Source organism: Xenopus laevis, chromosome 1L, assembly GCF_017654675.1.
Source record: "Xenopus laevis strain J_2021 chromosome 1L, Xenopus_laevis_v10.1, whole genome shotgun sequence".
Lineage (NCBI taxonomy): Eukaryota > Metazoa > Chordata > Amphibia > Anura > Pipidae > Xenopus > Xenopus laevis.
Genome location: NC_054371.1, coordinates 174,691,991 through 174,709,331, shown reverse-complemented (window position 1 = coordinate 174,709,331; position 17,341 = coordinate 174,691,991). Strand labels below are relative to the sequence as shown.

At 39.1% G+C, this 17,341-nt stretch overlaps 1 protein-coding gene across 3 annotated transcripts in view; it reads left to right on the top strand.

Moving 5' to 3' along the window:
* Positions 1-4,262: 4,262 nt before the first annotated feature.
* The window catches only part of atp6v0a2.L (ATPase H+ transporting V0 subunit a2 L homeolog), a 42,925-nt gene continuing 29,846 nt past the window's right edge, over positions 4,263-17,341 (top strand). The window contains exons 1-4 of one of the 3 annotated variants that reach the window (XM_018262740.2): positions 4,263-4,281; positions 4,496-4,613; positions 9,916-9,994; positions 16,937-17,034. In XM_018262740.2, coding sequence (XP_018118229.1) covers positions 4,497-4,613; positions 9,916-9,994; positions 16,937-17,034 — 294 coding nt within the window. In that variant the 5' untranslated portion in view covers positions 4,263-4,281; position 4,496. Of the gene's footprint in view, positions 4,416-4,495; positions 4,614-9,915; positions 9,995-16,936; positions 17,035-17,341 lie in introns of all 3 variants that reach the window. The other 2 variants (XM_018262723.2, XM_018262731.2) reach the window with 2 other exon arrangements.

The window sequence follows — 17,341 nt, the reverse complement described above, 5'->3', positions numbered from 1 at the left end:
ATACACCTAGGCAATAGAAAACTCACAAAGCTTTGTGTAAAAGAGGTTTGCATGTTTCTGACTGAGCCAGTGATTTGGGCTAATAGATATAAGGCCTATAATGTATGTTCATTTGGTGGCTATGGTTTTCCTATTCATTGTCTCTGGCTGATTTTTTTTGTTTTTCACAAGTGTTCAACATATAAAAGCTGTGGCTAGAGTCTCCTACAGCGTACTCATCCCGTAGAAAAAAAAATCGTTTTTGGGGTGTAAGTAGGGTTGCCACATTTAAAAAAAAAAAAAAATTACTGGTCGGGGCGGGAACTAAAGGGGCGGACAATGACGCAAAAAGGAGCGGGCAACGGGGATAGTGCCGCAAAATGGCAGGGCCACAAAAATGTAAGTTTTCACCGGCACGCAAGGGCTTTTGTAAATGGTATTACAAATTACCGGCTGCTACATTTTTTTTTAAAAGTTTTTTATTTAGAATTTTAAACATAACACAGTTAAGAACAATAAAGAGACAGAAAAGGGAGAAAGTTAAAAAAGAGAGAGGGGAGGGGGGGTAAGGTATAAAATGATACATCCAATAAATTAGTGTATAGGCATTTAACCATCTTGGACAGACAAACAAGTACCCCAGATCGCTTCAAATTTCGCGGGGCATACTCTCGAGAGATAGGTCAGTTTCTGATTCGAGAGAGAGTCATTTACCAGAGTTTTCCAATATTGTAACGTGGGAGGGTTGAGCGATTTCCAGTGCATTAATATGGCTTTCTTAGCATAATACAGGAGCTGTAAATAACATAATCTAGTATATGGGTGCAGCTGCAGATCCCCTATTATCCCCAACCAGGTTTCTGGCGAACGTATGCTGGGGAGTGCAAGCTTTTCATTCAAGTATTGGAGGACTGCACTCCAAAAACTCTGAATTATTGGACAGGACCAAAACACATGAAACAGAGTACCAGGTTCCACTCTGCACTTAGGGCACAGGTCCGAGACCGTATCATATATCTTAGCCAGGCGGTATGGGGTTAAGTAAACTCTATTTAAAAATTTAATTTGTATAAGCCTGTCCCTCATAGACATTGATAGTGCTGTTACAAGCTGTAGTGCGTCCTTCCATTTTTCATCAACCAGGTCAGGAATGTCTGCTTGCCATTTGCCCTTTACTCTTTCAAGGGGAGAGGGACCAGCGGTAGATAGTATCGTATATAACCAGGATAGTGGTTTTGGCAAGTCTAACCTGTGCAGGTAGGACTCAAGGGACGATACCTTTAAATCCACAGGCTTTATTGGGAATTGCACGTTGAAAGCATGACGTAATTGGAAATACCGAAACAACATATCTGGGTGGGGGTGGAATTCCTGTTGGATTGTGGCAAAGCTCTTACAGTCACCCCCCATGACGATATCACCAAGAGTTTTAATCCCAATCTGTGCCCACCGGGCGATGTCTGGGAGTGAGCGTAAATGAGGGAGGTGATTATTACCCCATAGCGGGGTATGGGGGGACCAGGTGGTGGAGGTTCCTCGAACCAGTTCTAGGGATTTCTGAAATGCTTTCACCACTGTTTGCATAGGGGTAGTGGTCACGTGATATGGGGAGACACCTCGGTAAGGGAGTTTGGCAAGGGCCTCAAAGGAGCCTAATACTGCTGCCTCTAACACCACCGCTGAGTTGCTTCTATCAGGGACAATCCACCAGTGGGCATAAACCAACTGGGCCGCAAGGAAGTAGAGTTTAAGATTAGGTAAAGCTAGGCCTCCTCCAGAAGCTGGCTGTAACACCTTAAAGTTTAATCGGGGATGTTCCCCTGCCCATAAGAAATTTCTAATTATTTTGTCTAGTCTGGTGAACCAATGGGCCTGCGGGGTTATGGGAGAGTTGTGGAGAGTATATAGAAATTTGGGTAAAAGGAACATTTTTAACATATTAATTTTGCCTGGTAAAGAAAGAGGTAGGTCTTGCCAAACAGCAACTTTGTTAGTCAGGGTCTGCACTACTGGATCTAAATTAAGTTGTACATACCTATTAAGGTCTTTATGGATCACTATACCCAGGTATTTAAATGAGTTCACAACCTTGAGTTGTAGTAAGGTGCCCGGCGAATCCGGAGGAAGGGGATCTATGGGGAACACCACCGACTTAGTGCGATTTATTTTCAGACCAGAGTAATGTCCAAATTCAGAAATAGTTGCCAAGAGAGTTTCAAGGGCTGCACCCGAGTTGGCCAGATAGACAAGCATATCGTCAGCGTATAGGGAGATTTTTTCAATCAGGTTACCTACACAAAGGCCCTGTATATCCTCATTCGCCCGTATTCTAATGGCCAGGGGTTCTATAGCCAGGGCAAAAAGCAAAGGCGAAAGAGGACACCCCTGGCGGGTGCCCCTTCCTAGAGAAATGCTATCGGATATTTGTCCATTGACCAATACCTAGGCCCTCAGGTGCGCATACAGAAGCTGAATCCACTTCTGAAGTTTAGGACCTAGCTTGTACCGAGCTAATACCTCCCACAAGTATTGCCACTGGACCGTGTCAAAGGCCTTCGCTGTATCGAGGGACACTACAATTCTATTTCCCATACTGTCATGCTGAATCGCTAGGTTAGTAAAGAGACGTCTCACATTGATATCCGTGGCCTTAGAGGGCATGAAGCCCGTCTGGTCCGGATGTACCAGATCAGGTGTTATCAATTTAAGTCTGTTGGCAATGAGTTTGGCAAAAATCTTAACGTCACAGTTAAGGAGGGAGATAGGCCTGTACGAATACCGGCTGCTACATTGACGGTAAATTTGTAATCCCGGCCCTGGCCGGTGTTTTACTGGCTAGGCCAGTAAAATAACGGCCGGGTGGCAACCCTAGGTGTATGCTATCTTAATAGCAAGAACTGTGCATGGGTCCACTACCACCTGTTACATATAACTTAGAAACATGCACAGTTTCTTACTTAAAACATTTATGTGTGCATTTCATCAACAGTAAAAGTTCATATTAATACATCCAAACATAGCTTTTAGCCTACTTCATGTCTCCCCCCCCAGTCTGCCTACTTCATGTCTGCCTATTGGGCGACTCATCAGAGGAGCTAATCCCATTGGCTACTGTTAGTACTTGTCTGCAGATAGATAATATAATGTACCAATATTTGTATTGCAAGTGTTGTAACATTAAAAAAAAATTATATATTTATTATAGTTTGTATTTTTTCATGGTATTGCTATAATATTCAGCTTTTTTCAGACTGCAATTTAAATGCTGTATTGACCCCAGCAACCAAAAGACAGACACTCTCTAATCCATCTTCTATACACCAACTTCCCAGCCACTAACCTATAGGTTAAAGTGGTTGATCACCTTTGAGTTACCTTTTAATATGATGTAGAGAGTGATATTCTGAGACAATATGCACCTGGTTTTCATCTTTTATAATTTGTGGGTTTTGAGTTAGCTTTTAATTCAGCAATTCTTTAGTTTGCATTTTCAGCACTCTGGTTGCTATGGTCAAAATTAACCTAGCAACACATTTGAATAAGAGACTGGAATATGAATAGGAGAGGGACTGAATAGCAAGATGAGTAGTCATAAAAAGTAACAATAATAATACATGTGTAGCCTTATAGAGCATTTGTTTTTTTAGGTGGGGTCAGTGACCCTCATTTGAAAGCTGGACAAAGAAAAGGGCAATTGAACGGTTGCTTATAATTGGCCATTCTATGACATACTAAAAGTTAACCTAAAAGGTCAACAACCATTTTAGTGAGATGCTAGAAATTAGAGGTAGCTACAGGAATAACAAAAAAATAATGAACACAAAAAATAATGAAGTCATAATCAGGGGTGTAACTACAGAGGAAGCAGACCCTGTGACTGCAGGGGGCCCAAGAGGTATTAGGGCCCCCCATTAGGGTTGGCACCTTTTCTGGAAAAGATACCGGCCTTCCTATTTATATATCTTTTTTTCCTATTAATAACATTAGCATCAACCATCATTTTTACAGACCAGGCAGGTAAAATCTGAGTCAGGTGGCAACCCTAGCCCCCATAAGGCCCTAATTAATGAGAAACGTCAACATATGGTAGAACATGACAATCTCAGGATATGTTAGGGGCCCTAAAATTAATTTGCTGTGGGGCCCAGTAACATCTAGTTACGCCACTGATCATAATGCAAATTAAGAGCAAAACGATCTGCATCAAAAGTTAGTTCCCCACAGAGCGAAAAAATGACGTGAACAGCAAAGCGCTTATTCATTGGTTACTGAAAGTACCACGTGGACGGTCGCAGGAAAAGGGTAAGGAACGCGGAAGTGTGGATTTGTGTTCCACCGTGAGAAGAGTCGGACGGGAAGCGACGTGGAAAGAGACTGGAAATAGCGAGCGTTAGTTGTGAGAAGATTTGAAAACTCCGAGAGTTTAGAAAAATAAGGTTTTGAAGAATGACGTTTTAAGTGAAATAGTGGAATTTTTAGAACAGGAACCTTTCATTCACCTCTGCTCCAATTTCAGAATGGGCTCGTTGTTTCGCAGTGAGGCTATGTGCCTGGCCCAGCTTTTCCTGCAGTCCGGCTCAGCGTATGACTGTGTCAGCGAGTTGGGGGAGATGGGACTGGCTGAGTTCAGAGACGTGAGTATTACATGTTCTACGGTACTCATTGCGCTGTGTGTGCGTATTAACAGCGACAATCAACACTGGATATTGAGTTATAAGGTCCACAATATAGTTGGTATCGAGGACTGTCTTTCAGGATTTGTAATATTTAAAGGAGGCCATATGTGGGGGTACATAGCGCGCGTAGAGTACTAACAAATATAGTAATGCCGGGTCTTTTTAAAAATAGGAAAAAGGGGAATTTGCACAGTGCCCACAAGAACTGGGGTCATACATTAACACCTGTCCTCTGCTGTAACTTGATTTTGATTTTCATGTCCCCCACAAATGACAGAACCCTCATTTTAATCAGCTGGGACTTTTCCAACTGGTAGGATGGGGTGCCTTGACCTCTTTTCTACTCTCTGCTCACTTGTTGAGGGTAGCCCTATTAGACATTTCTTGGGGTTCATGTGGGGACCCACAAACGTCAGCTTAGCTCTGGTGTCTTAAAGCCATCCTTTGCTAGTGTACCAACTGCCATTAAAGACTATTCCTGCCTTAAATGTTCACCTTTCCGTTAACTTTTTAGTATGATGTAGAGAGTGATATTCTGAGGCAATTTGCAATTGGTTTTTATTTTTTATTATTTGGGGTTTTTGTGTTATTTAGCTTTTTATTCAGCAGCTCTCCAGTTTGCAATTTCAGCAATCTTGTTGCTAGGGTCCAAATTACACTATCAACCATGCACTGAGTTGAATAAGAGACTGGAATATGAATGGAGTGGAACTGAATAGAAATATGAGTAATTGGAAGTAGCAGCAACAGTAAATGTGTAGCTTAACAAAACATTTGTTTTTAGATTGGGTCAGTGACCCCTATTTGAAAGTTGGAAAGAGTCAGAGGAATAAGTCAAATAATTAAAAAAACTATACAAAATAAATCATGAAGACCAATTGAAAAGTTGCTTAGCACTGGCCATTCTATAATATACTAAAAGTTAACTTAAAGGTAAACCACACCTTCAACACACATTGCTGTACTGTGGGAAGATGATATTGTATTTTAAGCTTTACCTGCCATCAACCTACTTGAGCGAGGGGCGAGTCTGAGCAGAGCAGGAATTACAAGCAACTAATGTACACCTAATAATCTGTTATTAGTCTGTTGGACATAGTATAGTCTATTTGGATGATATTTAAAGATGGTACAATGGCCAATCACAGCCCTTATTTGGCATCCCAAGAACATTTTTCATGCTAGTGTTGCTCCCCAACTCCTTTTACTTCTGAATGTTGCTCACCGGTTCTAAAGGTTGGGGATCCCTGATCTAAGGCCTACCTGCACCTCAGGCTCATCCAACCCCTCCAGGAAGTTGGGTATAAAGAGGCAAAACCACACAATGAATCTCCCCCCTTTTTTTTGTAATATTGTCTATATTAGCTTTTTCCGACATGTACAACAGTTAGCAGATCTGGTATATATCCGATTAACGATACATAAGAATACAAATGTAAAGTCAAAGAAAACAGGAAAAGGGAGAACGAAACAAAATTAAATTAACATAACATTATATAGTCACATAAAAGGATTTCTGAGATTATGTTCAGATCTTCACAGGCTAAATTTGGTTTACCTTAAAGGGGAACTAAAGTCTAAAATAGAATAATGCTAGAAATGAACTTACTGCACCAAAAGCCTAATTAAACAAATGATTTATGTTTTCATAGTTGTCTGCAGGGGGCTGTCATCTTGTAACTTTGTTAAACATCTTTGCAAGACCAAGACACATATTCAGTTTGGTCTGGGCTTCAGTTGGGAAGTTAAGCTTAGGGATCATCATAAATTATCAAAGCAGTACAAGTCAAATAATATCTGCCATAGAAGTCGATACACTGATTAATAATCAGAATATGCAGACTGCACTGGTTCTGCGGATACAATTCTCTACACAGTCGTCGGCTGCTCTACAGGGAAACAAACAAATCTGCTCAAGTTCTGGGAAGTAAGGTGGGGGGAATTCCCCCCTGCCGTTTGAAAGTATGATCGTTTCCCTGCAGAGCAGTTAGGGACCGTCTGAAGTTTCCTATCTGCAGCTGTCAGAGCAAGTAAAATGAAGGGGGAATTTCATTACATACAGTCAGGTTTCTTATAAAAAATGGTACACATTTTTAAATTAAAGGAGAAGGAAGTCTTCTTCCACTTGGTGGTGCCAAATGTTAGGCACCCCCAAGTAACTTTATATACTTACCGGAAAGCCCAGGCTGGTGCTCCTATCAGAAGAAAACTGCACCGGCCCGGGGTTCTTCTAGCGAGCACCACAGAGCACTTCTCTTCCGCCGGAAGAGCATTGCTCTGTGGTGCTCGCTGGAAGAACCCCAGGCTGGTGCAGTTTTTCTGCTGATAGGAGCAGTGTCCCGGGGTTTCAGGTAAGTATATACGATCATTCGGGGTTGCCTAACATTTGGCACCCCCAAGTGGAAGAAGACCTTTCCTTCTCCTTTAAAGTATATTGGAGATAGATTTATTTTTCATTAAAGAAAGCAAAAATAAGTAGCATGCCAAAAGCCTGTTAGGGGGGGGGGGGAATCCTGTAGCATTTCTGGCCTGTTGTGGAAGGCTGTTAAAACATTTTTTAACTTCCATATGGAAAATGTGATATAGTTTCTGTCTGGTGAGTGTAATTGATGGCGCTTCTGTAGAAAGCCATTGGTGAAGTATGGCCTTTTGAGATGGTGCTACCAACCTACCTGCCAGATGTTTTTCTACCTTTAGTTGTGGTTAGGATTTTCCGTTACTAAACAGGACCCAATCTATGGGTGATTCAATTGGTTTATTGACATCTGCATCCAATATTAGGTGACTTCCAGCCAGAAGGTTTGTATTTTCAAACACAGCCAAAACATATGTAAGAGGTTTGCTTTAGAGGCTAGGCATCGAATGCACCTGGCTGAGGGAAGACCTCCCAATTTGAATCGATTTTCAGGCGTTGAATATGAATTGTAGTAGTTTTGTTTTATATGTATGAGATTTGTGGATGTCTATATAAATAGAGATGTTTCTGCCATGTCTATATTTATACCTATTCATAATGTGTGGTATATATGTGTGATTGATCGTTTTGTGGTGCTTTCTTTCCAAAGATTATTTACCATATTATCTTTGTTTCCTTTAACCTGTGAATTATGTGTCTTGCGAAATGTTATATTAGTATGTATGTATGTATGTATATTTTTATTTGTAAAGCGCTCCTTGAGGGCAAAGCACTGTACAACAAGACATTAAATTAGTAGTAACAAAAAAGGGGTCATTGGAATAAAAAGTAACAATAAGTGCATTATTAGAATACAATTCACAAAAATATAAAATATAATTACAATGCAGATTAAGTGCTCAGTGTCAAGTAAACAAAAGGCTAGAGGACCCTACCCCGTAGGGCTTACAGTCTAAATGGAAGGGTAACATACAGACACAATTCAGAGGGGTAATAAGGTGCTGTGGGTTACAGTTTGTTACACTGTTCTATTAGTAGACAAAGGCAGGTGAATGAACATGTAAAAGGGAATTTTTCCTTCACTACTGTTGGAAAGAGCAGTTCAAAGTTTCTTTTTATAAGGTTCTTAAATTGTATAGTCCCTTGCCTTGCCAGGTATGCAGAATTGGGTTGGATAATCCTATAGGGAATCTCTTGTTTGTGAAAACCCTTTTGAAGAATAAAAACACCTGACATTCCTGACCAATAGAGGAACTTTAATCTTAAAAGGAATATAGCTCTCCCTCCCAGCTACTCTTGGGGGGGTGACTTTCAAGATTATAGGGGGAACCATGACTATTTCACATCCCTAAAAAAAGACAAAAAAAGAAGTGTAAACTTCAAAAATGACCCCTTATTAGTTTTTAGTTCTTGAGAGCAAAAGGATAAAAAGGGGAACTTGGAACAGGAGGTGTGTGTGTGTGTGTGTGTGTATATACACACACACACACAGTGTGAGTGCATTAAATACATTCACTCCCTTCAGTTGGAAAGATAATCAGTCTAAAAGTTTATAAGAATTCATTAGGTTCATGGAAAATCCTTAGAAATCCCTTCCACGAATGAATAGTTATTAAATGCTGAATATATTTAAGGCGATGTTGAATGAATGATGAGGCTAGTGTGCCATGTTACACATTCTACTTTTCCATGTTCTTTCACCAGGAATTCATTTGAGTGTTGTATTATATATATATCCTGGAACCGCTAGGATGTACCAGTTTTAGCCACAATTGTATAAAACCAGTGCCCCTTTACATTTTTTTTTATTCTTATCTTATTTTTACTCTACAATCTTTGTATGTTAATTTGTTGTAAGATTACAAGTGCTGTGTAACTTGCTGGTTATATATAAATATTTAGATATACAGTCATATGAAAAAGTTTGGGAACTTCTCTCAATTCTTTGGAGTTTTGTTTATAATTGGCTGAGCTTTCAAAGTAACAACTTCCTTTTAATATATAACATGCCTTATGGAAACAGTAGTATTTCAGCAGTGACATAAAGTTTATTGAATTAACAGAAAATATGCAATATGCATCATAACAAAATTAGAGAGGTGCATAAATGTGGGCACCCCAAGAGAGATATTACATCAATACTTAGTTGAGCCTCCTTTTGCAAATGTAACAGCCTCTAGACAGGTTGATGAAGTGAAGTAGATTAAAACATTATTTATGTTTGACAACACATGGGGAGAGCTGTCTTTTCTTCTGTAAGGGGCACCACACCTTTGTTATGTGTCGTGTACTTACTGTTTTGTTTCATAACACCAGTAGCTGGGTAAGAAGACTCATGGCAAATACAAAAGTATATATGATTAATAATACATTCTGGTAACAACATGATATTTCATCAGAAGACTTTTTATCATTAATTAGTAGAATCAAGTAAATCTTAAGATAATAGAAGGAAATAGTTTTTCTGGCTTCAGTCCCCTCCCTGTTCGGGTACAGGGTTTGCTTCCCTTATTGTTTGGAACAAGTTTAATATAAATTGACACGTTTTATCTGAAATACATAAACTTTACTACTTTTACTCATTTACTATTATTCTTCATTACTTCTGGATTGAAGACACCTTCCTTCTTTCTCCAGCCTTCATGCTCATTTGGAGTACCAATGCAAAAATGACTACCAGCCTGTCACCTTATACATTGCAGTGCAGCAAGGGCATGCTTCATTGCAGTCTTGTTTGACATATGAAGCAATAAATATGCATTTTATTATTGTCCAAGTTTGTATCACAGTGTTTCCAAAATTATTGCTTTTGTGATAACATAATATTCTTCCTTTTTTTGATAGTTAAACCCACAAGTAAGTGCCTTTCAGAGAAAATATGTTGGTGAAGTAAAGAAGTGTGAAGAGATGGAGAGAATACTGGGTATGTATGTTAGAAAAAAAAAAAAAAATACCATAGCAACATTAGAAGATGTAAAAGGACAGTGTCACTTTAACCCTTTAAGTGCCACAGAACGTAGAATCTACGTTCTGTGGAAAAGTAACTTGAAATGCCACAGAACGTAGATTCTACGTTCTGCAGCACTTCCGGGTTCTGGAGCGGAGGAGCGGCTGTTAGAGCCGCTCGCTCCGTTCCGCATCGATCCCCTGCCCCTAGGCAACGAGCAGAGCAGGGGATCGAGTGGCCCCTGGGGCGCGATCGCCCAGGGGCCCAAAAACAGCAGCAGGCACGTGTAACTTACGTGTCCTGCTGCTGCAGCCTACACCGCGCTGGATATCTCCGCCCCCACAGCACAGGCACACAGAGGACGTCGCAGATCTCTTCCTGGGGCCCTTCCAGATCGCCTGCAACAGTCTCCAGCGACTTTTTCAGGTTAGTGCAACAATTACACACACAAACACACCAACACACACTTATTACAGTAATACACACTTAGATTCACACTTACACACACTTACACATAAATTTTTGGGGATTGGGGGGGTCACTTACACTCACTGCACTTACACACATGTGCACACGCACACACGCGCACATAACATGTAATTTACCATTTGTACACACGCACACGCACATACATGGCATTGTGGCTTTTTTTTTTTTCTTATCGCATCGTTTCTTTTTTTGGCTGAAAAAAATGTTTTATTGCCATTACGAATAGCGTATTCGCTAACCGTACTGTGCAATATCTTTTTTATGTTATTTCGGTGATTATATTGCAATTTTTGGTATTTTGGTGCATTTTTAGCCATTTTATTGAATTTTTAGCCATTTTATTGCATTTTCAGCTCTGCGTATGTTGTGTTCACTTGTTTCTAGCCGTATAACCTGTTTGGCCCAGCTAAAATATTCAAACTGTGATTCTGACGGCCGATAACACTAGTCTGGAAAAAAAACATTGATTTTTGTGGTTTTATTGGATTTTTTTGCATTTCACTCTTTACTGCCTTATTTTGTTTTGCCTTCTAAATTTTATTTACTATATATCCATTTGGGGGTCTCTGTGCGCCACATAGTTTGGTATATCTATGCATATTGGGCATCAAAGTGTTCAGTAGACCCCTGGCGTTCATATTTAGGATGTTTTATGCTCATAAGTTACGAAATGTGGGGCATATAATGCGGTAGAATTCAAGCTTTGTGACGATTTTCAGAAATTTGATAAAAACCGTTACGTTCAGCATTGCTTTGCAGTTTGGCAGTTTGCAGTAGAAACACTTATTTACCCATATTGGATTCGTCAGAATGTGTACTTTCTGAAAATATATGGTTTTCTGGGGTCTCTGTACTGTTAGGGGGGTCTAATGTTGCATAATACACACACCGGGTGCTTATATTGCAGCAGCCAGCGCGTCAGCCGTGAAAATGTATATACACTATTGTCATTTGGGGGTCTCTGTGCGCCACATAGTTTGGTATATCTATGCATATTGGGCATCAAAGTGTTCAGTAGACCCCTGGCGTTCATATTTAGGATGTTTTATGCTGATACGTTACGAAATGTGTGGCATATAATGGGGTAAATTTCAAGCTTTGTGACGATTTTCCGAAATTTGATAAAAACCGTTATGTTCAGCATTGCTTTGCAGTTTGGCAGTTTGCAGTAGAAACACTTATTTACCCATATTGGATTCGTCAGAATGTGTACTTTCTGAAAATATATGGTTTTCTGGGGTTCTGTACTGTTAGGTGGGCTAATGTTGCATAATACACACACCGGGTGGTTATATTGCAGCAGCCAGCGCGTCAGCCGTGAAAATGTCTATACATATTGTCATTTGGGGGTCTCTGTGCGCCACATAGTTTGGTATATCTATGCACATTGGGTATCAAACTGTTTAGTAGACCCATATGTTTATATTTAAGATGCTTTATGCTGGTAATGATACATGGACAATACGATGCTGGAAAGTTGAAGCTTTGAGGCAATTTCCAGATATTTCACCAAAACCGCCAAATTTGGCAAAACCTTGCGACTCAGTAGTTTGGAGCAGAAAGGCATGGGTACCCATTTTAGATTCTGTAGAATGTGTACTTTCCAAAAATGTATGGGTTTGGGGGGTAAACATATATTTCTGTGTTTTTACCCCACAAAAATGCAGTCAATGTGTTGATTTTTCATTAGCTGAAGTTACCCACGGGACTGTTTGTATGCGCTAACATCATTTTGGGGTCTCTAAATGCCAGATACTTTGGTAAACTTATGAACAATGGCCACCAAAATGTTCAGAGGAACCCTGGCAATCATATTTAGGGTGCTTTTTCTTAGTACGTAATGACACATGGGTGATATGGTGCTGGGAAGTTGAAGCTTTGAGGCAATTTTCAGATATTTCACCAAAACTGACAACTTTGGGAAAGCCTTGCGACTCAGTAGTTTGGAGCAGAAAGGCATGGGTACCCATTTTAGATTCTGTAGAATGTGTACTTTCCAAAAATTTATGGGTTTGGGGGGTAAACATATATTTCTGTGTTTTTACCCCACAAAAATGCAGTCAATGTGTTGATTTTTCATTAGATGAAGTTACCCACAGGACTATTTGTATCCGCTAACTTCATTTTGAGGCCTCTAAATGCCAGATACTTTGGTAAACCTATGAACAATGGCCACCAAACTGTTTGGAGGAACCCTGGCAATCATATTTAGGGTGCTTTTTCTTGGTGCGTAACGATACATGGGTGATATGGTGCTGGGAAGTTGAAGCTTTGAGGCAATTTTCAGATATTTCACCAAAACCGACAATTGTGGGAAAGCCTTGCGACTCAGTAGTTTGGAGCAGAAAGGCATGGGTACCCATTTTAGATTCGGTAGAATGTGTACTTTCCAAAAATATATGGGTTTTGGGGGGTAAACATATATTTCTGTGTTTTTACCCCACAAAAATGCAGTCAATGTGTTGATCTTTCATTAGCTGAAGTTACCCACGGGACTGCTTGTATGCGCTAACTTCATTTTGGGGCCTCTAAATGCCAGATACTTTGGTAAACTTATGAACAATGACCACCAAAATGTTCAGAGGAACCCTGGCAATCATATTTAGGGTGCTTTTTCTTAGTACGTAATGATACATGGGCGATATGGTGCTGGGAAGTTGAAGCTTTGAGGAAATTTTCAGATATTTCACCAAAACCGACAATTGTGGGAAAGCCTTGCGACTCAGTAGTTTGGAGCAGAAAGGCATGGGTACCCATTTTAGATTCTGTAGCATGTGTACTTTTCAAAAATATATGGGTTTGGGGGGTAAACATATATTTCTGTGTTTTTACCCCACAAAAAATGCAGTCAATGTGTTGATTTCTCAGTAGCTGAAGTAAAGTCCTGAACAATTTGGATGTGCTAACTACATATTGGTGTCTCTAAATGCCAGATACTTTGGTAAACCTATGCATAATGGGTATCAAATTGTTCAGTGGACCCCTGGCAATCATATTTCAGGTGCTTTTTCTTGGTACCTAATATAGTTTGGGATATGCGGAGCAGCAAAATAAAACCTTTGAAATGATTTTTCAGAATTTTGAATTTTTTTTTGAAAAACCGCTATGTTCAGACAAGCTTTTATGTTTGGTAGTTGGGAGTAGAGAGACATAGTTACCCATTTTGTAATCGGCAGTATGTGTACTTTTCAAAAATGTATGGTTTTCTGGGGTAAACCTACGGTTTCAGGATTTTTTGCCTTGGAATCTAAAGCATGCCGTTTTCTGCCTTAGTGCTTTCAAAATTCGGTAATATACTGCCGGGAGTTTTTGCTGTACAGAAATCCTAAATCTCCCTAAAACTATACATATCTGGTATTGGCACGTTCGAGAGACATAAGGCTTTCCAAATCAGTTGGATTTTCATCCGTAAAATGAAATATTTTTCTGGTATAAATTGATATAAGATGAAAAATGGTAATTTTTCATTTTTTTTTGGTATTTAGCACTATAAATTTTTTTGCACAGGTGGAAATACATGAAAACTCAGGCAGATTTAGAAAGCTCAGTTTCTACCGAAAAAAACAATGTGTAGTTTTCCTAGGTAAACTATAGGTTTCCCCTCAGAAAATGCCCCTAAAGTGAGAGAGCACAAAATGTTTCAAAAACGGCTGGCATTTCGCGTAACCAAAATGTGAAATTCTGCTGGCACTTAAAGGGTTAATACTCTTATATGAAATGCTCAGCCAATTGTTTATATACAATAGAGGCCTGATTTTAGGCTCACCAGGAGAAGGTGCAAAAACTGTTTACCTGTGTGAGATCAGTTTTGCATATTCTAATTCATTGATGTATTTCAGATGGTGTCTGAGACATCCAACGTAATTATATTTTTATTTAAGTGGATAATCCTATTTTTATGATGTTAAAGAGTGACATTCTTCAGTTTAGCCTTCAGTTGTTATAATCATCTCAAATTATTTTTCTTTTTATTTAAGCTTTAATTTTAAAATGCAATCTGGTTTTGGTATCACTAATGCCACTAATGCAACTACAGTAAAAATGTTGGCTTCGATTTTTACCTTGATTCTTAGATTTGCAAATGAAACCGTTCATTGACCACAGAAATAAAAAATGAAGACCAATTGCAAAATATCTCAGAATTAAGGTGAACTATCTCTTTAAGTCTGCTGAAAACAGCACTTGGAATATCACATAAATTTCATTTTCTGTGTAACTTTAGTTCATTTCTTATATATAAAAACAGATCTTGTATGCTGTTTCATAAATGAGCATGTGTCTCTTTAAGCGAGATCTATGTTGTGCTTTTTAGCGTGGGTCTTAATGAAAGTCACATTGTTGGGTCTCTGGAGAAAACATGACTTGTTATATCTAATGAGATTTTTTTTTTTTCTGTGCCAACTTCTTGGAAAAAATGATATTCTCAATGGCAGCACACATTCTAAATATTCAGCTTGAACGTAAGCAAACCTATGTCAAACAGCAGTTGTTATCACTTGCCTGGCAGTTTTCCAGTAAATTCCATATACGTGGATAATATGTTGCTGAATACATTTTCAAGAAATAATTTCTGCGTTCACTGGACACTTAAAATATTCTTATTTCCCTGAAATAGGAAACTGACAAAGCTGATTTATGTTTTCACAAATAAACCCTCTTTACATACATGGAGCATAGTCACGAATACTTGATTCAGATATTATGGGATTTTTATTGTATTGATGTGATGGCTACTTATAGCAATCAATTTTGAGACATTTCTGATCATTTGAATAGTCATCAAAGCGTAATTCTAACCAAAACCCAACATGGGATTGCTGCTGGAGAATGTGGGCTGAGATGATTTTTGTGAGATTATTGTGCATTGGTCATGGTTGGTGCAGAGTGGTTTGCATGAAATGGAACGCTATACTAAGGTCACTGTCGCATACAGTGTTGTTACCCACTGGAAATCTCGATCCCTGCAGAGATTGTAGCACATGTAAACAGAACACATGAAAATGACAACCTCTCTGTTACTTTTTTGTGGGCAGAGTATGTATGTATGTATGCATTCAAGGGGGGGGGGGTGCTCCAGTATAAGTATGTGGTCCAGGGCTTTTATTTATTTATTTATTTTTTTAAAGGGTTGTTCCCCTTTGAGTTAAGTTTTAGTATGATACAAAGAATGATATTTGGAGGCAATTTGCAATTGGTTTTCACTTTTTAATTTATGGTTTGAGTTATTTAATTTACTGGTTGAATTCTCCTTTAAAGGGCACCAATCACAACTAAAATCATTTACTAAGTAAAGACACTATGTGAAAGTTCAAGAAATTAGATTTTTAAAACAGTCAGGGGCAGATTTATCAAGGGTCGAATTTCGAAGTGGAAAATACTTCGAAATTCAATCATTGAATTGGATTACTTTGCCTTCGATTGTTGAAGTCAAAGTTTTTTTTAATCGCATTTGTCCAAATTCGGTCGAACGAAAATCGTTCGAATCGAACGATTTCATCGATCAATCGAACAATTTTCCTTCAACTTCTAAAGACTTAGCCAAATGTTTGCTGTGGGTTCTAGGAGGTCCCCATAGGCTAACATAGCAATTCGGCAGGTTTAAGATGGCAAAGTGTCGAAGTCAAACTTTTTTTAAAGAGACAGTACTTCGATTTTCGTAGTCAAACTTTTTTTTACTTCTAGTTGAATTTAGGCTTATTCGATGGTCAAAGTACCCAAAAAATTGTTCGGAATTCGAAGTTTTTAACTTCGAAAATTCACTTAGACCCTTAGTAAATCTGGCCCTTAGAATTGTTTGAATAATGTAAATCATCAGCTCACTATACCTTCTGCAAAATCTCCCCTATCTCCACTGCAGTTCTAGTTGAGGCAGGCATCTTGGATTTCACTGCCTCCTCCTACCTATATCTTCACAGCCAAATGCAGCTCTGAAATCTCGCACATGCTCAGTTGAAATTCCTTGGTTGCCTGGCAACCCTTCTAAGCTATTTTCAAACCAGCCAAACTTCTGCGTTAGCTGCTGCTCAGTAGTGCTGCCACCTTTCTGGAAGTTAGTGTGTGAACTTCATTTGCATAATAACATCACCAGCAGGGGACAAGATAGGGAAATCTCGTGATACTTCTAGTGGAGGAGTTTACTAAAGCTAGGCATTCTAGGTAGAATACTCAGGGCAGTGCTACAATATGAGCATGCTTGTGAACTCATTTGAATGTTAGTCAGTATGGACTCCCTCAGTGAAATAACCCATTTGACAAAGTAAGGGATTTTTCCAAAAAACTGTATATGTAGTTTGATTAAACGTGTTTAGGTTGTACTGGTCAGATTGTTAAAATGTGTTTGATTTTGGCTGTGATGGGTTCCCTTTAATTTTCTGTGCATTACAGTCTTAAGTAAATTAAGTAAAACTATTTGCAATCTATTTCTCTTAGGATATTTGGTACAAGAAATTCAAAAAGCAAATATACCGGTCCCAGAGGAATCATTGACGCCTGAGGCCCCCCTTCCAAAGCATGTGCTTAATATCCAGGTAATGCCTTCTTTGGGAAGAGGGAAAGAGAGGATTTTTCTTAGCATTCTTCTTTGATTCTGTGTCTGTGAATCTAACCAAATCAAGTTTAAATGATTGAAGAATAATTCCTCTTGTAGAGTGGAAATATTACAGCTCGGATCATATCCACTCCATCTTCATAGTGCCAATTGATCCTTTTCTTTGTCAGACAGTAGTATGGCCCTGATGTTTAGCCTTTTTCATGTAGTAAGAGTGATTATCCACTATACCACATATTCAGCTGCCATAAAACCTCATGTAGGAAAAAATATGGCTTGTTGGTCTC